Source organism: Arachis stenosperma, chromosome 9, assembly GCF_014773155.1.
Source record: "Arachis stenosperma cultivar V10309 chromosome 9, arast.V10309.gnm1.PFL2, whole genome shotgun sequence".
NCBI classification, from domain to species: Eukaryota; Viridiplantae; Streptophyta; class Magnoliopsida; order Fabales; family Fabaceae; genus Arachis; species Arachis stenosperma.
In genome coordinates this window covers 4,948,310-4,973,803 of record NC_080385.1, presented here as the reverse complement: position 1 = coordinate 4,973,803, position 25,494 = coordinate 4,948,310, and the positions used below count along the sequence as shown (strand labels likewise).

Sequence of the window (25,494 nt, the reverse complement as noted above, 5' to 3'; positions counted from 1 at the left end):
CTATACATTCCATCACTGACGGACACTTGGAAAAAAAATATCTGCATGAAATTTCTTATGCAAAAATTAAAATCTTGGTGTAGAAAATATACATTTGGAGAACATGCGATAACTTCCGGAGAGAATGAAAACAAAATACACGTTGAAGATATTGGAACATTAATTCCATCTCCTATCCGATTGTCCTAAACTAGATGTTATTATTCTTCTCTTTTTAGTTTTTATATGTAAGTCGTGGTATATGATTGGACATTATGTTTGCCCGTAAAATCCATTCAAATACAACAATTTACTAATACGAATTTGCATGAAAATGCACTACTAAATCATGAGCTTTGTTAATGAATAAAATACTATCAAACCCAAGGAAGTACAAAGATTTAGTAGGAGAACTGATCATATACTAAATCATGGCACATTCCGATTATTTAGTACATTCTTTTTATATTTTGTTTAGTAAATTAAATATAGTGCCTAATTTGATATCTTTGTTCAAATTAGTCCATCCTCCCTCTTCCATGGCTGTGTCCCTCTTCTACACCACCGCCATAGCCATTGCCTCTCCTCTCTTTCTCATCTCCTTCTCTCTTTCTCTCTTCGCATCATCACACCCATCACTCTGCTTCTCCTTCCATTGTTGTGCCCCTCCATGCCGCTGTCACGGACCGCCACCATTGACACCCCTTCTTTCTTCTTCCTCCTCTTCTCTCTTTCTCTCTTCACACAGTCGCGCCTATCACTACCATGAGTCATCATTTTCGGTCAGATTTATTTCTCTACATTCATCAGGTGTTGCTCAAATCTATTCGTCTCCACTATTACTTGAATCAATTTTATTAAGAAAGGCAAAAAAAACTAAAAACACCCAAAATAGTTGTCCATCATTCTTGAGATCTGTCTTCTCATTTTTGTTTTTTATTTATTTATTTCAACCTGTTTCATTTTTTTTAAATGAGAAAATTAAATTACTGATGAATAAATGAAAATTGAAGATAGTATTTTGCAGTGAAGTTAAAAAATTGCAGGTGGCAGTGGTGGTGGTAGAAAGCTATGGTGGCAGCAACTTTAATGATGGTGGAAGATGATGGTAGAGAACTAATAAGGATAAAATGGACATTTGAATTAAATTGTTGTGTCTTGTACACTGTTGCCAAACACGTTAAAAAATTTATGTCTATCTGTGTCTGTGTCTTTTGGTATAATTGTGTCTGTGTCTATATATTTTGAAGACAGTAACCAAACGAAGCCTTAGCTCTTTCACTATATCACTCATGTATGGCCTTTCCATCGAAATGGTAGACACAGAGGTCATTGCTATTTCAACCGCTCTCCATGCAGAATTACTGTCAAAATCTCCTTGTAACCTTGAGTCAACAACTTTTGTTATATCCCCTTCAGCAATCATGGAATTAACCCGTTGACTTATATGGTGAATTATGTCTTCTCTTACTATTATCACTGCTTGACCTGTGATTATCCTTAAAAGAACTACTCCAAAACTATACACATCACTTTTTTCTGTCAATCTGTTTGATGTCGTGTACCTAACACGGTGAATCGAATAATAAGTTGATTAGTTAATTTTTTGTTATCTCTAATATAATTTCTTTCAATAATCAATGTGATGGATAATTAATTATATAATTGAAACTAAACACATACTCAGGATCTAGGTAGCCTGGAGTTCCGGCTACAATTGTCGATACATGTGTATCCCCGTCAGTCGCAAAACATTTGGACAATCCAAAATCAGCGAGTTTGGCATGGAAGTTTTCATTTAATAGAATATTTGTGCATTTTACATCTCTGTGGATTATGGGTGGCTTACAACCATTATGCAGATATTCCAATCCTGAATTCAAATTTCAATTATGCATAGATAGTTATTAATTAAGAGCTAAAATTTGACGAGAACATTAAATTTACATATAAATTATTTTTCTTGCGCTAACCTTGAGCCGCATCTAATGCTATTCGAAGTCTATCTTCCCAATTCAAGGACTCTCCCCTGTTGTTTTTTCCTTTAAAAAAAAGCAAGAGATTTCATAGTGTTAAAAACAGTAATATTCTTTGTTATACTCTATTATAAAATAAAAGAAATTTTTAGTTAAAAAATATAAGATCAATTATAAATTTTAAAATATAAAGATTATTTTTAAATTTGATAAAATTATATACACTTTCTCATTCAACTATACTAAAATAGAAATAATTGTATGTGATCACACCTGAAAGATGTTCATCTAAGTTTCCATTTGCCATGTATTCATAGATGAGCCCTATATTAGTTTCTTCATTGCAATAGCCAACAAGAGAAGTCAGATTTCGATGATGTACTTTCATTAGAAGCTTAACCTGCCATTCAAAAACCATTTTTTTGTTTTTGTCAAATATAGCAACAATATAATTTAGATTGAGATTTCTTTCGCCTATGGATATTTTGAGCACTTGCCTCTGCAACAAATTGTTGATATCCATGCACTGAAGATAGGGAAAGCATCTTGACAGCCACTTGAATGTCCTCGATAAAACCGTGGTAAACTGTTCCGAATCCACCTCTGCCAAGAATCCTATCAAAGTTGTTGGTCATCTTAACAACCTCATTAAATGAATATTGTCGTTGCTTCGATTCCAATTCTGACCCTTTAATTGAACTACGACGCTTCCTAAGAATAATGTTCATAGCAGCAGCTGATTTTCATGAAAATGTTCAGTTATTCACAGATTATTTGAAGTTATGGAAATCAAAACTTGTGCAATCAACCAAACTTGTTCAGTTATTCATAAAAGATTGCATATATATGATAGTTAGGAGTAGTTACCATATTGCTTTCTCTGGCGGAAGATTATAACTGCCGCCATAATCACTAGAAGCAGTAATATCCCTGCAATTGATGCTACCACTGCAATAACTGCATTATTGTCTTTCTTTCTTGTATCATTTGATTGCGAGACGCATGAAGTTGATGCACATAGATTTGGATTTTGCCCCACACTACAATACGCATTGAAAGGACAACAAAATTAAAGTAAGGTTAGTTATGTTTGGTTACCCATGACAACCTAGAAATTGTGAAAGTAATTATTATTAGAATACCTTGTGATGTACGGAATATAGTACATATCAAATATAAAGTAGTTTTTAGTTAAATTAAAATAATATTTAAATATTTTATTAATATTAAAATATAAATTAAATTTTTAATATTTTTTTAATTATAAAGTATTTCAAATAATTTTTATTTTAATAAATAATACTATATATTATTTTTAAACTAATTTTAACAAAGGTAAACTATATTTTTTGTATCTGAAGTTTGACAAAAGTTTTAAAAATAACCCTAAATTTTATTTTGTTTCAATTTTGTTCTAAAAGTTTTCGATTTACATCAAATATATCCCTGACGACTAATTTTTCAAAAAATGTAAGACCGATTCAACAACAATTTCATAAGAACAACCATCAACACAAGCAAATCAAGCATAATTTTCATGCAGTATTGTTCGATTGGTCTTAAATTTTTTGAAAATTTAGCCGTTAAGGGTATATTTGATGCAAATCGAAAATTTTTGAAACAAAATAGAAACAAAATAAAATTTAAGGGTATTTTTAAAACTTTTGTCAAACTTTAAGGACAAAAAGTATACTTTACCCTTTTAAAAATATATGTTAAGAATAAGGCTGGACACACTAATAACTAATAATATTTAGTTGTGTCTAAGCGTGTCTGGAAAAAAATATTTTATTTTTTATTAAGACACGATTAGACCAGAAGACACGCGTGTCTAAAAATGTGTCTCACAAATGGACATGCAATTCAACGAAGTGTCTGTACTTCATAGAAGACATAATAAAAAAAAGAATAATTACCCATATCACTATGTTAAATTTTTAAAATTGGACACTTTAGTCTCTCAAATTTCAAAATACAATAAACTGTACCCAACATCTACTAGGGTGAAGACAAAACAGTAATATTAACTCACACAGTTTCTAGGGTGAAGTACAAAATAATCTCGAAAAAATTTAAAAAGTCTCAAAACAGTACCTGAAAATTTTTAGAAATTCTAAAATATTCTCATTTAATAAAAATATTATAAGACGTTGACTTTTGAAAAAAATAAAAAAATTCAAAGGATTTTTAAGAACAATTTTAAGATTTTTTAAATTTTCAAAGACGATTTTGTATTTCACTTTAGAACTAATTTGTCTAACTCATACACATGAACGTTTACACATGAACGTTTAACGGTCACATGTGCGAAATAATATTTCACATCTGCCGTCATTGTTAGCCTTTAACAAAGAAAAACTATATTGTCTAACGGACGTTGGAACTTTTTATGTATTTTAAAACATGAGAATGTGCGCAATTTAACATTCTAAGGTTAAATGATTCGAATCTCCGGATACAAGATATTTGGTCGGTTGGTAGGTGGCATTTGGATACTCTTTATTCCCCTTTATCTCAAAATCTGAAAGGTAATATTCTCTCTTACAATTCAGATGAACAAGTAGGTCCGGAAGTGGGTTGGTATTGGAGTGGGTCTGCTGCCAAAGTCTATAACTCACGCAATGGTTACTTGTGGTTGTGTAAGCAACTGTTTGGTTGGGAGGAGCAGGAGAATTAGCTTTGGCTTTGGCGTCAGTTTGTTCCGGAAAAGCATAAGTTTTTGGCTTGGTTGTGTCTTAAGGAGGCTCTTCCTACTGCAAGTTATCGCTTTAGAAGAGGAATGTCGTCATCGGATAGGTGTCCAAGATGTCTTTCTAGCCAGGAATCGTTTTACATTGTATTCGGGATTGTCCAAAAGCTCAGCTTGTTTGGCATAGGTTGGATATTTCTTGTCATCCTTTGGATTTGAAGAACTAGTTCTTGTATCATAGCAGAGAGCATCCGTTCAAGTTCCTTTCGGGACTTTGGTGGATATGGCGAGCAAGGAATAATGACATATTTAATCCCCATGAAACTTGGCCTCCGGAAAAAGTGATTTGTCTGGTATTAACTTCAGAAAAGGAGCTTAGGAATATTTTTGAATTACAACGTATGTCCCTTCCCTCTACTTTAAATGGTTTTTGGAATCCCCATCCATTGGTACTTTTAAGATTAATTGTGATGCTAGTTATTTTGGTTCGGGTGATAGTGTTGGTTTTGCTTGTGTTATTAGAGATTGTAATGGGAGTTGGCAAAGGGGGTGTTTGGGAATGATTGAGAGTAATAGTATTCTTCAAGGAGAATTGTTTGCTATTTGGAGAGGATATTTCTTAGCTTGGGATGTGGGTCAACGAGATGTTATTTGTGAGACGGATTGTGTGGAAGCATTTAATCTTGTTACTCAAGATGGTTTTGGGTTTATTGATCCATTGGTGCTCAAAATAAGAGATATCATGCATTGGAATTGGCGTGTTGACTTTCGTTTGATTATGAGAGATGCAAACGCGGTGGCAGATACTATGGCAAAGATGGCGATGAAGTTACAACTTTCGCATGTGGAGCTTCTTTCACCTTGGGAAGAGTTTAAGAGTAGTCTTAAACGGGACTGCCCCTCTATTTAAGCAGTTCCTTGTTTTGTTTGTTTTGTTTTTCTTTGTTTAATTTATTTCAGTCACAAAAAAAAAGTACATTTTTCGTTCCTAAGGTTTTGGGGTCGAAATCAAAATCGTCTCCGACCTTTTTTCGTTATTAATATCATCTTCAACGTTACAAAACATTATAAAATCGTCATTTGCTTAATTTTTGGACAAAAATATCCTTCATCTTAATTCCATCATTTACCCTCATTTCTTCTTTTTCTTTCAACAATACAAACAGAGAGGAGGGAGAGCAAAAAACGAAGAAAAGAACACAGGGAGGGGTGGAGAACGAAGGGGGAAAAGAAGAGAAGAAGAGGAAGAAGAAGGCGTCGCCGGCGAGAAAGGGCGCTGTTGCTGATGTTCTCCTTCGATGCCGACTCAATCCCATTCTGACTCTCCTTTGGCGCCGACTCCTTCTCCGCCCCGCTCTTTCTCTCGCAGCGCCGGCATGTGTTCTTCCTCTTGCAATGCCACGCCTCCATTCTGCCTCCTGCAGTGTTGCGCTTTCGTTTTGCCTCCTTGCCGTATCGTGCCTTCTTCCAGATCCAGATCTATTAGGAGTGAGGTCAGTTGTGAGAGGTTGGGAAGGTGGAGAGCAGAGGGTGGTGGGATCGATAGAAACGTCTTTGAGTTTGTCGTCTTCAACTTTGAATCCCTCTTCTTTTTGTTCTTCTTTTTTTATTTTTTATTTTTTTATTTTTGAAGAACATACATAAACTGATAAATATCATTTCTTTCTTTTTAAATTTTTTAAATTTCTATTACTGCTGATTTTGGATTTGAAGTTGAAGTTGCAGTTAATAATTGCTGAATTGTTGTTGAATTTAAAAATTTTTGTTGATTTATTTTGTGGATGTTGTTGCTGTTGCTGAAAGTGTGTTAATAATGTTGCTGAATTTTCTGAATTTATTGCTAAATTTGTTGTTACTGTTACTGAATTTAGTTTGTGAGTGGGTGACACTGTGATAGTTATCTAGAGAGAAAGAAGGTGTGATGGTTATGGTGGCAGTGGTGATGGCCATGAAAAAAGGAAGAGGGAGAGAGAGAGATGCTTAGGGATGGTGAAGATGATGCAGAAGTTAGTGGTGAGAGTAAGGAAGATTTTTTTTATGGACAAAAGGACGATTTTATAATACAAAAAAAGGTCGGGGACGATTTTGTCATTTTGATTTTGACCAAAGACTTTAAGAACAATAAAAGTACTTAACCATCAATGTTACATTACGTTACAGTAAATTAACAACTAATAAAAGAGAATTGTATTGTCTAAAAAAATAAATATTAAAGATTATTTTATGTGATAGGAGGGACTAAAATTTCAATTTTAAAAATCTCATATTTGAATAGTTACTCTTAAAAAAGCTAGTTCAACACACCATTATTTAACAGTAATATGTAATAAGCAAAGCTTCTTCAATGTCAAGATTTATATCAAGGATAACATATAGTCACATACCTCAAGGATAATAGACCATCACTTTGTTTTTGAAGGAGTTCGTTTGAAACTGAACCTGTTAGGTTGTTGTTTGCCAAATTCCTGCAAAAGCAGAAGGCAAATATGACATCCTTATCAAATGTTATAACCAATAAAATCATGTGGACTTACAAGTATTCCAGTGATTGCAGTTGTGCTAGAAAAGAAGGAACCGCCCCACTTAACTCATTGTCTGATAAATCTCTGAGATGGCAGTTCATGCACAATTACAATCCAAAAAGAGAGCCAAAAAAAAAAGTACAAATGTAATCAAATTATGGAGGTGCATTATTTATATATTAATCAAATGAGATGAGATAAGTACTCACAGGGACTTTAACATGGTAAGCTTGGATATATCAGCTGCTATATGTCCGGTCAGTCCACTTGAAGACAAATTCCTTTATCAAACATATTAATTATTATTTGGATCATGAATTTATGCATGGTTTTTATAATTAAAAGGTTAATAGCTTTCTAATTTATGCATTATTATTTAAGGAATGATAAGCTTACAAGGATGTGATTCTTAGAAAGTCATCAAAAGAGGTACAGTCTACACCTTGCCACTTGTATGCAATGGGTGCACATGGATCTCCTTCCCAGTTTCTACTGTCCACTCTATAAGTCCTCTTGATGTTTGTGATTGCATCCACTGGTGTATCCATCATAATCAAGAGTACACAAGAAGCAAGTTAAATATGCATACAAGAATAATGAAAAGAAGAAGATAATTAAGTTCAGAAAAAATTAAACACAAGCAGAATACCGTCATCTTTTTGGGTTTCTAACTGTGATGAGAAATCTTTCACTAAATAAATCTCAAGAGCATTGATGATGGGCGGAAGAGAGGAAGATTCTGTCCGAAAAAGTGAAATGTGATAGTTTTTGTGTCCAAACCAAGGGCCTGAAGTATATTTGGTGTATAAACTAGCGTATACAGGTTCCACAGTTGCCCAAGGCACGTCATTTAAGGTGATATTGAATGATCTAGTTTGATTTGCACCCAGCTTCTGAAGTTCAGCGAAGTGTAAGTAGAAATAGTATTGATGCTGAGTTTCATTGTTATCTGCATAATCATCTTCCCACTGGAAGTCTAATGAGGCAGTAGCATTTTTTGGTGTAGCTGCAGTCTCCATCACAACTGCTGGTGGTTTAAAGTCATTCTGAATAAAGTCATCATTGCTAAATCCACTGCTTAATTGTGTCCACTTGTCGTCCCAATAAGGCTCCCATATCCGGTCATATGGATCATCTTTATACCTGTATACCCACATAACATCTCTTCCCATAACTTCAAAATAATAATAGTTTAATTATTTTGTTCTCTCTTATAGTTTAATAATTTTTTTAATTGAATGAATTCTTAGGTTACTTTTAATTTTGTAATTAGATTCTTTTTATGTTAAAAACGTTAAAATTAATAGAATAATATTCTCAAAATATATGTCGTCAAAAATTTAATTAAATTTTTAAATATAAATACATTCAATTTATAAAAAAATATTCAATTAATTTTAACATTTTTTATATTAAAAATAACCTAACTATAAAATTAAAAACAATGTAAAATCTAATTATAAACTTAATTAAAAATTTATTAAAATTATACAACAAAATAATTAAACTTAATAATAATAACAATAATAATAGTAATAATAATAATTTTTAATTTATTTTTTCTATTAAACCATCGTCACTTTCATCACCACCATTCTTTCCGCAACAAGAACAAAGTCTTAACTGGCATCTTTCTTAAATATTGATTTATGTATTTTCTAGTATCTCTATATGAATAAATTTTTTTTTATATATTTTAACATATAATATAATTAGATTTAAGAAGATAATTTTTAAAAAATATGAAAAAAATAATTGAAAATGAAAATTTAAAAAATATAATATAAAATTATAAAAAACTTCATTAATTATGATATATTGAAAAATATATATCTAATAAGCAGATATTATTATATCAAAGTTGAATGTTGTTGGAGATGTTTTAGACAATTTATTTAAAAAGATTACAAAATAAAAAAATAGTAATAAGGGAGAATTCTAAATATTTATAATTAAAAATTGTTATTATTATATTCTTAATGTTTTAGACAATAAGTTTGTATTAAGTTTTATATAACAAAAATAAAAGTAATGCTAAGTAACTAATTATTTTCAACTAATTCTTTAACAATTGTATTAGATACACACTAAAATAAATCATTAGTGTAAAATATATATTAGAATATAAAATATGTATTAAATATAAATTAAACAACATATATATTTATACACAAATATATAATAATTAATTTTAGTATACAAATAATATTTTTACTTTTTAAATATATTTTATTTATCTTAAATCTATACACTAAATTATAAACTAAATCCTAAAATTGATTAACTAAAAATTAACTCCCTGTAATTGTTTTGGTCTTATTCAAATAATAATGAGATGGGTACATATATTATACACTAAAGACTCAACTTCCGTATATTTGTTTTGTATTTTATAGTTTTTAACTTTGTGAAGATACGATGAATTCAACCAATGTAACAATAATAAGTTTCTATTACTATATATAAAGTGTCGAAATATGAATCAATTATATTTTTTTAAACAAAAAAGGGACTCGCCTGTATGTTAAGTTGCTGATACCAAAATCCAACCTTCGAAAACGTGCCAATGACGTAGTTGGATCTTCAGTGGTATAAGTAATGTTGACATTGTCCAAAATCCTCGTTTCTATGACTGAAATGAATGGTGTTCCTGTGCCTTTGTTAACCATACAGATATGGATATAATCCGTAGATAGAGTGTTTATAATTTCATAGTTTATGCTGACTGATGAATTCGTGAATTTCACCGTGTCCCAAAAATGAACTCCAAGATAAAGATCAAATTCTGGAAGCTTATTAAGACCATCATAGTTTCCGTACAGGAAACTAGCCCTGATTAAATATCTAGTAACACTTGTTACATTTATTCTGTAACAGTTTCTTGTTCCATAAGAAAAGCTCCGAAGATAAGTAAAGTATTGTGGATGAGTAGTCTTATCTTGGGGCGACACAGTTTTACTTACACCAGAATCAATGAAATTAGCATCTGAAATGTAATTCATTCCTGTATTCTTCTCAGTGTAGTTAGAATTTTCAGGCAATCCACAGTCTATGCTAATAAATCCTGGTGATAGAAACCATTAATTGAACTTATTACATTAAAGAAATTATGAAGCTTAAAATAATGACTCTTGAAATTTTAATAAGTAACCAAACCTGATTGATCCTGGCCATGGATCGTTGCTACGAAAGAAAGAGCTCCAAGCAGTAGAAGAAGGGAATTTGTGATAATCTTCGCCATTGCATATCTGATTTGTTTGGGGTGATAAAGATTACAAGTGGTTTATGGCTGCTATTTAATTAACTAAAGTTCAAGATTTTTAATATACAAATTATGTGATATTATAAAGTTGAACTGTAAGGAAAAAAAAGAAACTTCCTAAGTCAGCTTCTACTTTGTTGACCTTATACATTTTTTTTGTTGACCTAAGTCAACTTCTATTATTCCTTCCTAGGATTTATTTATTTATTTTGTGGGAATAGTTTATTATTGCTTTAATATATATTGTAATTGATAGTCCCATCATGCCATAAATCATTGAAGCACAATAAAAACAATCAATGACAATATATACCAATTTGGTCTTTTTGTTACAAAGTACACAGCTAAGTCTAAGTTCTTCATCAGCTACAAAGTTAATGCCCTCAATATATAACTATTCTAGCTAAGTCTTCGTCTACTTGCTCAATAACACTACATGTGAATTGGTAGCTGTGATTGTCATGCGGTGCAGGATTGATTTGATTCTCTTGATGCATTGAATTAGACTTAGTCCATGGAACCATAGGCTTCGATGCTTGTATTGCACGTAGGGCGAAAATCATAACTTTTTAGAAATATTTCTTTTGGTCCAAAATAATTTGTCCATTCTTAAAATTCAATTTACTCTACAATATAAATTAATATATTTTTCATTAATAAATTTGTTAAATGGATAAATATAGGAGTAGAAATGTAGAATGATTAATGAGTATAACTTTATATTCTCTTAAATATATCTAAAATAAGATATTTTTGGATATTTTTTAATCTTTATTGTAAGTATATTTGGTACTTATGATTAAAAAAATATCATATATATATATATTAGCATCCCCCTCTCTCTTTTGAGCCAATAAAATAAAAAGAAAAATTAAAATATTGTTTTTGTCTTAAATATTTGAAAAATATTAATGTTATTTCTACATTTTTGTGCTATTTGTATTTTAAATGTTTTAGAAGTGTCGTATCTACTTAACAGAAGTCACCTAAACATTTTCATTATCAAATCAATTGTTTTTCTTACAAAATGACTTTTTCTTCATGATTTAGTATTTTTTTTACATTTTAAATTATTTTAAAAATATTTTTATTGTTAATAAAATTAAAATATACTTTCGTGAGCTTTTATTTTTGTGACTATAAACTATAAAGTAAAAAGAAAAAGAAAATAATAGAAAGAAGACGAGTAGACAAAAAAAGGTAAAAAAACAAAGCGAAATCAGTTGACTGGGTTCAAGACTTCAAGTCTGAAACCATTCCACATGCTTCTCCGCCTTTAAGACTGCATGTTTTCGACTTTTCGTGATGTGAATTTTTAGTTGTTTATTCTGAAATTAAAGAAGTTATATGTAATTGAAAAATTATAAGGAAACAACGAGTTCAGTGACCAATGTAAATAATAGACTAAAAATAAAATAAAATAAAATGATAATTAATTAAAAAAGTATAAGGAAACAATAAATTTAGTGAACAATGTGAACAATATGTAATTATGTATTCTTTTTGCATTAAAATTAAATTGTAAAAGAAGAAATAATGAAGTAAATTTATCTTTTAATATTGTACAAAAAAATTAGGTGTATATTTAAGAAATGTTACAAATATCCTTACTCTAACTATGCCATAAACTACATCCAACCGAAGTTGACTACGTTACCCCTTAAATTACGTCGAAATCCTACTTTTGTATTCATAAACCATATTATGGGTTTAGCAACCTTCTATCCGAGAAGTCCAAGTCATAAGAGTACAGTCATCTTCACAGAAATTTTAAACAATAACAAGTCTTTAAGCAAAGAATACAAATTTACACCGAGTAAAAGAAAAATTGGTAGATATAATCATGTTATCATCTGAACATAAGAAAAATGGGTCTAGAAAAAGGTAGCAATCTAATAACTAATAAGAATAATATAATGTAAAATTTGGACTGAATTTAAATTAGACATCAAATTCGAGGTGGAAATTTATAGCGGGACAAATTTAAGAAAGATACATAGAAAATAACTCTATTCATTGACCCTCTTCACTAAAGAGGCTACACACTGAGTATTTCAATGACTTATACATACTTGCATGAACCAAAAGAGATCTCTCTTCGGCTTCCATTAAAACAGGCATAGCATATGTATATGGATAAATTCACTTTGATGTTCCATTTGTGAGTTCCAGCCATAAATCAAGCCCATGGTTATTGAACCAGGAAATACAAGTTACTCTGGTTGAATAAGGTTATCTTGATGAAATCCAAGATTGTAACACAACAAAAATTCATACAATAAGTATAATGCCACTTTCAATAAGTTAAAAAATAACACCTTATTTTATCAACACAGTCAGAGTTTAGGGTAAAACTGAATAGAAGAGAAACTAGATGAAGGTGATGCAGTGTAACAAAGTAATGAAAATGAACTGAGATTATTGATTGTAATTGTATTTACAAGTACAACTATGTGTATATATAGCATAGCACGTACTACTATAGCTAAGAGTTTGTTACACCAGAAAACAAAAATAACAGAAAGTTCCCTTTAACAGAAATTACCTGAATTCTGTTAAGACTACATCTACCTCATACTCTAAGCTAGTTATCTATACATTCCTTCACTGACAGACACTTGGAAAAAAAAAAAATCTGCATGAAATTTCTGATGCAAAAATTAAAATCTTGGTGCAGAAAATATACATTTGGAGAACATGCGATAACTTCCGGAGAGAATAAAAACAAAATACACGTTGAAGATATTGGAACATTAATTTCATCTCCTATCCGATTGTCCTAAACTAAATGTTATTATATATTTGTCTTCTCTTTTTAGTTTTTATATTTAAGTCGTGGTATATGATTGGACATTATGTTTGCTCGTAAAATCCATTCAAATACAACAATTTACTAATACGAGTTTGCATGAAAATGCACTACTAAATCATGAGCTTTGTTAATGAATAAAACACTATCAAACCCAAGGAAGTACAAAGATTTAGTAGGAGAATTGATCATATACTAAATCATGGCACATTCCGATTATTTAGTACATTCTTTTTATATTTTGCTTAGTAAATAGAATATAGCGCCTAATTTGATATCTTTGTTCAAATTAGCCTTCAGTGGCTGCCTTACAATTTGAGAAGGGGAAGGGGGAAGAAAATATCAGATTTAGTCATGCAAATAAGTTCTGGTATAATTTTTCTTCTTTCAACTCAATTGTTAGATATATAAATTGTCACAATAATCTACCTTGAATGACATATAAGACATACAGATGACCTATTTGATAATAACTGAATATAACAGATCTTGTAATAATAAATTTGCAAAGGACTCATCGCTTATACTTAATTAATATACAGCAACAACAAAAGACAAAATTGCTAACAAGCTAAAATACATTATTACAATAAAACTGAACTTAAAATGCACCACAATTTCCAAGCCATTTTATTTATCATACTAATATTAATTAGGAATGAACTATGACTCTACCTAGCTATGGGAGTCATATCACTACTAATTAAGTTGAGACTGCCCTGCCAACCTAAATCTTCATTTTGAAGTTCACAGCTATTATGTTTTCGGGCTAACTCTGCAGCCAAGCACTCCTTTAGTTCTTTCACTATATCACTCATGTATGGTCTTTCCACCGAAATGGCAGACACAGAAGCCATTGCTATTTCAACTACTCTCCATGCAGAGTTACTGTCAAAATCTCCTTGTAACCTTGAATCAACAATTTTTGTTATATCCCCTTCAGCAACCATGGAGTTAACCCGCTGACTTATATGATGAATCATGTCTTCCCTTACCATTATCACCGCTTGACCTGTGATTATCCTTAAAAGAACTACTCCAAAACTATACACATCACTTTTCTCTGTCAATCTGTTTGATGTCGTGTACCTAACACAAGTACACAACGAATCGAATAATAATTTGATTAGTTAATTTTTGGTTATGTCTAATAAAATTTCTTTCAATAATCAATGTGATGGATAATTAGTTATATAATTGAAACTAAACACATACTCAGGATCTAGGTAGCCTGGAGTTCCGGCTACAATTGTCGATACATGTGTATCCCCGTCAGTCGCAAAACATTTGGACAATCCAAAATCAGCCAATTTGCCATGAAAGTTTTCATTTAATAGAATATTTGTGCATTTTACATCTCTGTGGATTATAGGTGGCTTACAACCATTATGCAGATATTCCAATCCTGGATTTAAGTTTCCACCATGTATAGATAGTTATTAGTTAAGAACTTAGATTTGATGAAAAAATTAAATTTACATATAAATTATTTTTCTTGCGCTAACCTTGGGCGGCATCTAATGCTATTCCAAGTCTATCTTCCCAATTCAAGGACCTTCCGCTGTTGTTTTTTCCTTTATAAAAAAGCAAGAGATTTCATAGTGTTAAAAAAAAAAGTAATATTCTTTGTTATATACTCTATATAAAATAAAAGAATTTTTTAGTTAAAAAATATAAGATCAATTATAAATTTTAAAATATAAAGATTTATTTTTAAATTTAATAAAGTTATATAGACTCTCTAATTAATTCAACTATACTAAATAGAAATAATTGTATGTGATCACACCTGAAAGATGTTCATCTAAGTTTCCATTTGCCATATATTCATAGATGAGTCCTATATTAGTTTCTTCATTGCAATAACCAATAAGAGAAGTCAGATTTCGGTGATGTACTCTCATTAGAAGCTTAACCTGCCATTCAAAAGCCATTTTTTGTTTTTGTCAAATATAGCAACAATATAATTTAGATTGAAATTTCTTTCGCTTATGGATATTTTGAGTACTTGCCTCTGCAACAAATTGTTGATATCCATGCACTGAAGATAGGGAAAGCATCTTGACAGCCACTTGAATGTCCTCAATAAAGCCATAGTAAACTGTTCCGAATCCACCTCTGCCAAGAATCCTATCAAAGTTGTTGGTCATCTTAACAACCTCATTAAATGAATATTGTCGTTGCTTCGATTCCAATTCTGACCCCTTAATTGAACTACGACGCTTCCCAAGAATAATGCTCGTAGCAGCAGCTGATTTTCATGAAAATTTTCTGTTATTCACAGATTATTTCGAGTGATGGAAATCAAATTCATTCGTCTGTTTCATAAAAGATTACATATATATGATATTTAGGACTTAGGAGCAGTTACCATATCGCTTTCTCTGGTAAAAGATTATAACTGCTGCTATAATCACTAGAAGCATTAATATCCCTGCAATTGATGCTACCACTGCAATAACTGCATTATTCTCTTTCTTTCTTGTATCGTTTGTTTGCGGGTTGCATGAAGTTGATGCACATAAATTTGGATTTTGCCCCACACTAGAATAAGCATTGATAGGACAACACAAAGTCAGAGAAAGGTTATGTTTGGTTACTCATAACTGCTTAAGAAATTGTGCGAGCATTTATTATTAGAAGAATCAAATAAAAGAGAAAGCTAGTTCAAGGCATCATTATTTAATTTAATAATTAGTAGTAGTATGATATATATAAGCAAAGCATCTTCAATGTCAAATATATATTATTGATTCTTGGTTTTAAGTATTTATATCAAGGATAATATACCTCAAGGATAATAGACCATCACTTTGTTTTTGAAGGAGTTCATTTGAAACTGAACCTGTTAGGGTGTTGTTAGCCAAGTTTCTGCAAAGGCAGAAGACAAACATGACATCCTTTATCAAATTTTATAACCAATAAAATCATGTGGACTTACAAGTATTCCAGCGATTGCAGTTGTGCCAGAAAAGACGGAATAGTCCCACTTAAGTTATTGTTTGATAAATCTCTGAGATGGCAATTCAAATGCACAATTACAATCCAGAAAGAGAAAAAAAAATACGAATGTAATCAAATTATTGAAGTGCATTATATATAGGGGACGTCTATGGTGACCATAATGAAACAGTGACTAAGGTGGCCAAGGATGAATATCCAATTGAAAGGTTATACGTGACAGATTTGGAAAGAAAAGACCAGAATAGTTAATATGGTCAATAATATTGAAATTCTTAATAAATTATATATTTTATTTATAAAAAAAAATCGATCAATATAATCTAAATATAGTAAAAGTTAATTAATTATTTAATTATGAATATAAAAATTTAAATATATAAAATATTTAATTACATAGTCTGTTGAATTTTTTTAGTTTTATTAAATTTATAATTAAATTTTTATATTATTTTTTTAGTTGAATTCTTATACTATTCTTAATTTTGTAATTAGGTCATTTTCGCGTTAAAATATTAAAATCAATGAAATATTTTTTCGGAAAAAATGTGGTCAAAGATATACTATAGGTGTCTTAGTTTGCAAGAAAATATTCTGTTAATTCTAATATTTTTTACATTGACAGTGACCTAATTACAAAACTAAAAGCAATGTAAAAACCTAATTGAAAAAAAAATATAAAGATTTAATTATAAGTTTGGTAAAATTATAGGGCCAATAGAATAATTAAACTTATGTAAAAATGATGAGCGAAAAAAATGATAATGACCACATTTTTGTGCAAGTATTTGGATTATTTTTATAGTATACTTCTATTTAAAAAATAATCAATCAAAAAATTAAATTAAAAAAATAAAATATACTCAATTACAAATTTTAATTATAAAAAATTAATTAAAAGAGATAACTAATATATAATAGAAGCAAAATTATCAATATAAATATTTGAATAGAAAAAAAATAAACTTAAAATTTCATAATACGACAAATTAAGTTTTCAACTTAGTTCCTTCTTATATTATCCATTTAAAGAAAGAATCAATAATTATTAATAGATATATAATAAAAAAATTAAAAAAAATCAAAATATAATGCAATTAAATAAGGTCTTACTCAATTTGTTGATTTGGAATTCAATTACGAAAATTTAAAAATAACAAAAAATAATAAAAAATTTTTATAAATTTTAAATTAATGTCGTAGTTTTTTATTTTTTATTTTTTACTTAGTTTCTCATTTTTATTAACTGCACAACTTTTTTGTTTATCTCTTTTTTTGTGTATTTATATTTTTCTTATAATTTAGTTTTTCTCATTTTTTGTCTACATGGTCGAAGGTCTACAAAACTTTTTTTTGGAAATTTGTAAAAATTATGACTCGCTTGCTTTAATGTAATTCACAAAGCATATTTTTAAAATAATTCTCATTATAATCAACTATTTTACATGTCAATCTTTTAATTGTAGGTCAATATTTGGCCACCTTTAGCCACTACTACCTACCTTGGTCACTAGAAAATTCCCCTTATATATATGGATTATTCTAGTATGACTATATTATGGTGACTACTATAACTATAATATTTTAAAAATTATGACTAGAATTAAAATATCACTTTTTTATTGTTAAACAACATTTTTTTAAAAAATGTTACTTAATTTTATTAAAATATTAAAAAATGTGACCTTAATTTTAATAACACTAACATGGTCACCATAACTATCATAGTATATATATATAAAAACCAAATGAGATGAGCTGAGATAGGTACTCACAGGGATTTTAACATGGTAAGCTTGGAAATATCAGCAGGTATATCTCCCGTCAGTCCACTTGAAGACAAATTCCTTTTAATATTCCATTTCCAAAAATGTTAATTATTATTTCAATAATGAATTTATGGTTGGTTTTTGTAATTAAACGGTTAAATGGTTTCTAATTTATGTATTATTATTTAATGAATTGTAAACTTACAAGGATGTGATTCTTAGAAAGCCATCAAAAGAGGTACACTCTACACCTTGCCACTTGTATGCAATGGGTGCACATGGATCTCCTTCCCAGTTTCTACTGTCCATCCTATAAGCCCTCTTGATGTTTGTGACTGCATCCACTGGTGTATATATATATATATATTCATCGTAATCAAGAGTACACAAAAAGCAAGCTAAATATGCATAGAAGAATGAAAAGAAGAAGCTGATTAAGTTTAGACAAAATTAAACAGCAGCAGAATACCGTCATCTTTTTGGGTTTCTAACTGTAATAAAAAATCTTTCACTGAATAAATCTCAAGAGCATTGATGATGGGTGGAAGGGAGGAAGATTCTGTCCGAAAGAGGGAAATGTGATACTTTTTGCTTCCATACCAAGGGACTTCAGAATAAATGGAATCCGCATTAGCGTATGGGAGTTCCTCTGTTGCCCAAAGCGCGCCATTTATGGTGATATTGATTGAACTTGTTTGATTTGGAGCCACCTTCCGAAGGTCAGCGAAGTGTAAGTAGAAATAGTATTGGTGCTGAGTTTCATTGTTATGATAATCATCCTCCCAGTAGAAGTCTAATGAGGCAGTAGCATTTTTTGGTGTAGCTGCAGTCTCCAATACAACATCTGGTACTTTAAAGGCATTCTGACCCAACTCATCGTTGCTAAGTCTACTGCTTAATTGTGTCCACTTTTGGTCCCAATAAGGCTCCCATATCCGGTCATATGGATCATCTTTATACCTGTACAAGACACCACTTTCATTCAAATTTAATTAGTATTTAATTATAAAAAATGTATAATTTTACATTATTAAATATAATTTTACACCATTAAAAATATTAATAATAGCTATTGATAATTATAAATTATAAAATATATCGGCTCCTAACACATAATAATAGTAATAATAATTTAACTAACATATATCCTTAAAACAGATAATAAATTACTATTAATAATTTTTTTAAAATATTTTTTAATAAATACACTAAAAAATTAATTTTTTATATTTTTAATAATTTTTTAATTTATAATTTTTTCTTTTTAAAGAAGAAACAAGCTCAACATACTTGGTGGAGCATACAAGATAGAAAATAAACACGAAACAACTCCTACGTCATCTTTGGTCTAGCCATCAATAATATAAGTTAGTTTTTACACTATTTCTTGGAGTAACAAAACGATCTAGCAACGCAATCCACTATAACTATTGCCTTGGTTTGAAAAATGAATTTATTTTTACACAATCAAATATTCCATATAACTGAAAAGAATCCCCTAACTATGTTTTAGGTTCGTCTCTTTTCCCATAGATATCGTCTTTCAACTCTCAAAGTGTTCTTTTATGGACCTTGCGATGCTCCAAATACGACCTACGTGAGTAATCCATGCACACCATACTTGTCAAGTATACTCACACGTAACAAACAAATGTTGTACAGATTTAACTTCCTTGTTACACATAACACAAACATTATCATTCTAATCAATGATGCCAAATCTACTCAAACAATCCTTTGTATTAACTCGACCTACTAGCACAAACCAAATAAACAACTCAACTCGAGGGGGTACTAGTCTTTTCCAGATTCCATTTGTAAACTTGTAGCTAATGATATCACCCGTCAAAGTCTGTTCCTGCAAAACCTGCACAAATGAGTTAGTAGTATAAACGCCTTCCTTGTCAAATTTTCACACTATTCTATCTTGTACACCTGCTATCAATGTCACAGCATGCAAGATATCAAGCAGTTGATTCAAACTGTCAGTCTTCCATTGGCGGAGTTCCCTCCTCCATTGGAAGTTCCCCACCCACTCTATCCCATCTCAAAATCCACAGTCCCCAATTACGGATTCTTTGTTATTTGAAATCAAGAAGAGCTTCGAAAATGATTCTTTCAGCTTTCCCAACTATAACCATGTATCATTTCAAATTCTGGTTGATCTACCATCTCCTACTTCAATAGCAAGTCCATCAATCATCTTTTGTCTGACATTTTACCCTTCTATTCGCAGGTGACATATATATCTCCACAAGCCCCCTTTGTTAGCAAAACTTGAGTAGACAATAATTGGTTAAGGTTTAAATTATTGCACAAGCACACAACCTTCTTTCATAATGGACAATTTTCTTAGAAAATCTCCGCCACCACTTAAATAATAAAGCGGTGTTACGAACCATCGCATCTCCCACACCTAACCCTCCTAGTTTCTTTGGTATCTTAACACGTGTCTTTAGAGTACAACTTAAGTAAACTCTAATATTAATAAGGGTTAAATACTTTTTTCATCCCTAAAATCTAATGTCAAAATCAAAATCGTCTCCGACCTTTTATTCTTATTAAAATCATCCTCAACGTTATAAAATCGTCATTTTCTACCTCAATTTTAAATTTTTAATCAAATTACCCTTAATAATTAATAAAAATAATAAAAATAATATTAAAAAACAAAAACAAACCCGCCAAACACCTGGTCACCCCCAATATCTCTTCCCTCTCCATCCCCTTCCTCATACTCTCTTCGAACACCCCCTTCCACCCCAAAAAAAAACTCCAATTCTTCTTCTCTCCTTTTCTACTAGCCTATCATCTCCGCCCCGCCTCCTTGTCCACCTTCTTCTCCCTCTCTATCATCACCAATCTTAACCCTTCTTCCATTGGCGTCGGCCTTGCTTTCCTCATCTCTTACTACGACCACTCCCTCAGCGATTCTGGCCCCTCCTTAGCCCTCAACGACAACCATGTCGGCATTGACCTCAACGGCGTTGTTTCAGCTCAGGCTGTTGATTTGGGTCTCCTACTCTAGTGCGGCCGCCACCATCATGTCGTGACTGAGGTGGGAGCCGCTCTGTCCGCGTCGAGCTCTATCACCCACAGCTGCGACAGCACCGGCAGCAGTAAGTTTCTGCACCATCACTTCCTTCTTCCTCTTTTCTTTCTTCATTTTTTAATTTTTTTATTTTTGAAAAACGTAAACATCATTTTTTTAAATTTCTGTTGTTGTTGATTTTAGATCTGAAGTTGTAATTGATGATTGTTGAAGTGTTGTTAAATCTAAAATTTTTGTTGATTTATTTTGTAGATGTTACTGTTGCTGTTGATTTATTTTGTGGTTGTTGTTGTTGCTGAATTTGTTGTTGCTGAATTTATTGAAATTGCTGAATTTGTTGTTGCTGAATCTGATTATTGTTGTTGTTGAATTTAGTTTGTGAGTAGGTGATAGTGATTTAGGATGATGAACAGGTAATAGAGAGAGAATGTGTGATGGTTATGGTGGCAGTGGTGATGGTTATAGTGGCCGTGGTGATGGCGTTGAGAAAAGAGAGAGGGAGAGAGATATGTAGCGATGATAATGATGATACAGAAGTTAGTGGTAAGGATAAGGAGGATTTTTTATTTTTGTTTAAGGACAAAATTATTCGAAAAATATCGTTTATAACGATAAAAGAATGATTTTATAATATTTTGTAACGTTAAAAATAATTTTAATATGAAAAAAAGGTTAAGGACGATTTTTATTTTGACATCAGATCTTAAAGACAAAAAAGTACTTAACCCTAATAATAATAATAATAATAATAATAATTTTATCTTTTCTATTAAATCATCATCGTCACTTTTATCACCACCATTCTTTCCATTCTATTTTATTATCTAGTTTAGAATTGGTAATAGATAGCGTAAAGTTAGGGTTTAAACTATACTATAATTCTATCCTTGAATTTAAATTCTCTTCAAAACTCAATCTTACTTTTTTTGATGACTAAACTCAATCTTACTTTATCTACACGTTGAGAATATCTTAATTTTAATCTTATCAACACTCTAAAATTTTAAACTCCATCTTATCCAACTTTACTCGAAATAAATCAAAATTTTTCAATCAAACATAATATTTAATTATTTTATATTGCATAAACATACTAATAAAATATAAAATATAAAATTAAATCTATATTAAAATTAAAAATAACAAAAACATAATAATTATCATGTTGAAATTATAAAAAAAGAGAGGCTGTGGGTTCACATAAGTATATGACAAACACATAAATAAATGATAAAGGCTTTCTTTCATTTAAATAAAATAAATTCTTTATTTATCCGTTTGAATTAGGATATAGAAATTTATCAATTTGTGTATTTAATTGTGTTTTCATTAGTTAAAAAAAAACAAAAACAAAAATTATAATATTTATGTTAGTATTTGAAGTTAAAAAAAATATATTTTTTATTTTCACTGCCAGCGAAAATAAACAAAAAAGAGATGAGAGAGAAAATTATGATCATCTCCCACTCTTTATCGTAAATCAATTGATAATGATTTTCTCTCATCTTTTTTTTGGTTTATTATTGTGAAATTTTGAATTTTATTTTAGAAGATAAAATGTGATCTCTCAAGTCTCATCATTTATTTTATAAATGAGACAAAAAAAATATGAAAAAAATTATTTAAAGATGAGAGATTAAAATTTAAAAGATCCAAATTTATTATTGTCGGCCTTGATTGAGAAAATAGGGAGAAAAAATTGCTCCAATCCATTGACCATTTTCGTTGCTAACACCAATCTAAATATTTTCATTTTTGTTTCCACTTGTTTTACCAGAAAAAAACACAACTAAATATTTAAAACGGTAGAATTGTGTAGTATTTGAATAAATAAATAATTTATTTTATTTAAATGAGAAGAAACCTAAATGATAAACACATACGAAAGAGAAAAAAATTACAAAATATTTACATACCACTATCAAGTTCAAGTGTCACTTAAATAATGTTTTATTTTCTCATTCAAAATCTCCTCTGATTCTGCTTCCTCTTTATAACTTATTAGTTATGATCAATAGTCAATGGTTATTAATTATAATCAATAATCAATTATATAAACAATCTATTAGGATCTTAAAGATATAATTATTTATGTTGTCTCTTTTTTTCAGTTTAAATTTTTAAGATAAGGAATATTATGACATAATTTTAAAATTATATATATGTCCAAAAATTATTTTTATTTGAGGAAAAAATATTAAAAATATAACTAATTGATGAAATATTATTGTCAGTTTAAATTTTTAAAATGAGTGATATTATGACATAATTAAAATAAAATAAATGAATGATAGATTTTAGCTCAAATTAAAAATAACTGATGAAATATTACCATCTTCACCAAAGGCACAAATCCAACACATTCTCAAATGAGAGCATCGACATTCTTATAAATAAGTACTTATTTATTTAAAATATGAGCTTCAATACTAAAAGCATACCCTAATAATGTAATAGTAGGATATTAAGAACATTATCACCACGCTCTTCAAATAGAGCGGAAAAGCTTCACTTCCTTTGAATTTAAGTGTGAATATCAAAATCATTGTTAGGAGTTTGATCAACACTCAACCACTTCCTGACATAATCCAAGACGCACAGACACACTGATATACAGTCACAGAGTGACACACACAAACACACTCATACAGCACAATAAATTTGGGTTTCATGTATATTGGGTTAAATAAGTAAAAATGTACAAATAAAAAAGCTTAAAACATAAAACTATTAAAAATAAAAAAATAAAATTTATTTAAAATATTGAGAATTAAATTGAATCAAATTAAATATTTAAAAATTTAAAATTTTTTGATAAATATTAAAAACAAATTGCATATATAATTTATTTTAAAAAAATATATATATCAGGAACCAACGTTTTTAATATAAAAAATTAAAATAGAGAGTTGGTTAGTATTAGTTTAAATATAAAAAAATGTTAGTCATATAACAATTATCTTTGTTCTCATAATGAAATTCGTACATATATATTATAAACTAAATACTCATCTGTATGTATAGTTTTTTCTTTTGTATTTTATAGTTTTTCACTTTGTGAAGATACGATGAATTCAACCAATGTAACAAGTAATAAGTTTCTATTACTATTAAGTTGCAAATATGAATCAATTATATATATTTGAAAAAAAGGGACTCGCCTATATGTTAAGTTGGTGATACCAAAAGCCAACCTTCGAAATCGTGCCAATGACGCCGTTGGATCTCGAGTGGTATAAGTAATGTTAACATTGTCCAAAATCCTCATTTCTATGACTGAAATGAATGGTGTCCCTGTGCCTTTGTTAACCATACAGATATGGATATAATCCGTAGATAGAGTGTTTATAATTTCATAGTTTATGCTGACTGATGAATTCGTGAATTTCACCGTGTCCCAAAAATGAACTCCAAGATAAAGATCAAATTCTGGGAGCTTATTAAGACCATCATAGTTTCCGTACAGGAAACTAGCCCTGATTAAATATCTAGTAACACTTGTTACATTTATTCTGTAACAGTTTCTTATTCCATTAGGGAAACTTCGAAGATAAGTAAAATATTGTGGATGAGTAGTCTTATCTTGGGGCGACACAGTCTTACTCACACCAGAATCAATAAAATTAGCATCTGAAATGTAATTGATTCCGGTGCTCTTCTCAGTATAGTTGGAATTTTCAGGTAGTCCACAATCTATACTAATGAATCCTGCTAGAAATCACGAAACTTTATTATGTTAAAGAAATTGCAAAATTTAAGATGACTGTTCAAATTTTAATAAGTAATCAAACCTGATTGATCCTGGCCTTGGACCGTGGCTACGAAAGAAAGAGCACCAAGCAGTAGAAAAAGAGAGTTTGCGATCTTCTTTGCCATTGCATGCATATCCTATTTTGTTTGGGGTGACAACGATGACGAGTGGTTCAGTGTTGCTATTTAACTAACTCTCCTGTACTTTCTCTTTAGCTAAAGCTCAATTTTTTACGTTTTTAGATAATGAGTTTTGTAAATAATGTGAATAATAAATTTTAGAATTGATCTAATAAAATAAAAAAATATTCTATCTCAACTTACTTTTTAAATTCTAATATTAGAATAAGGTGACTATTTAGATAAAGAGACCTATTTCATCTTTTGCTAAATATGTTTTTATGTTGTGCTTTAATTGATTTTTGTATAATTTATTCGGTATTTTTCATCACATATTATTAAATTCTTTAAAATATTTTCTTTCCAAAAATAATAAAAAACATTTAATTTGGACTAAAACAAAAAAATAATAAATTAACTATTAGATTTTTTTAAAATTATTTATATAAAAAAATATATTACATTCATCAAAATATATATATATATATATATATATATATATAAAACAAGCTCTTAAAATTTTTATAAATAAAAAATAATTAATTTATATTCGTACAATATATAAAATAATTACTATATTATTATTATATTATAGATTAAAATTT

General features: G+C 29.7%; 2 protein-coding genes across 6 annotated transcripts; both read right to left on the bottom strand.

Moving 5' to 3' along the window:
* Positions 1-950: 950 nt before the first annotated feature.
* Positions 951-10,521, bottom strand: LOC130950469 (probable LRR receptor-like serine/threonine-protein kinase At1g05700). 2 transcript variants are annotated; one of them, XM_057878971.1, is made up of 13 exons: positions 10,323-10,443; positions 9,684-10,170; positions 7,816-8,309; positions 7,563-7,701; positions 7,376-7,447; positions 7,179-7,250; positions 7,029-7,109; positions 2,823-2,995; positions 2,453-2,691; positions 2,229-2,355; positions 1,953-2,021; positions 1,663-1,852; positions 951-1,544 (listed from the first exon to the last, which is right to left on the bottom strand). In XM_057878971.1, exons 1-13 carry the CDS (start codon positions 10,405-10,407, stop codon positions 1,175-1,177), a joined length of 2,598 nt encoding a protein of 865 aa, XP_057734954.1. In that variant the 5' UTR covers positions 10,408-10,443; the 3' UTR covers positions 951-1,174. The 2 variants fall into 2 exon arrangements, with proteins under 2 accessions (XP_057734954.1, XP_057734953.1); XM_057878970.1 differs by having other exon boundaries at positions 952-1,544; positions 9,684-10,230; positions 10,323-10,521.
* Positions 10,522-13,641: 3,120 nt separating this feature from the next.
* LOC130950468 (probable LRR receptor-like serine/threonine-protein kinase At1g05700) lies at positions 13,642-24,976 on the bottom strand. Of its 4 annotated transcripts, none has more exons than XM_057878966.1 (13): positions 24,811-24,976; positions 24,181-24,730; positions 18,437-18,927; positions 18,173-18,311; positions 17,974-18,045; positions 16,179-16,250; positions 16,028-16,108; positions 15,609-15,781; positions 15,250-15,488; positions 15,027-15,153; positions 14,743-14,811; positions 14,453-14,642; positions 13,642-14,326 (listed from the first exon to the last, which is right to left on the bottom strand). In XM_057878966.1, exons 1-13 carry the CDS (start codon positions 24,902-24,904, stop codon positions 13,909-13,911), a joined length of 2,715 nt encoding a protein of 904 aa, XP_057734949.1. In that variant the 5' UTR covers positions 24,905-24,976; the 3' UTR covers positions 13,642-13,908. The 4 variants fall into 4 exon arrangements, with proteins under 4 accessions (XP_057734949.1, XP_057734951.1, XP_057734952.1 ...); XM_057878968.1 differs by having other exon boundaries at positions 18,437-18,942; positions 24,214-24,730; XM_057878969.1 differs by having other exon boundaries at positions 24,214-24,730.
* Between the last annotated feature and the right edge of the window lie 518 nt (positions 24,977-25,494).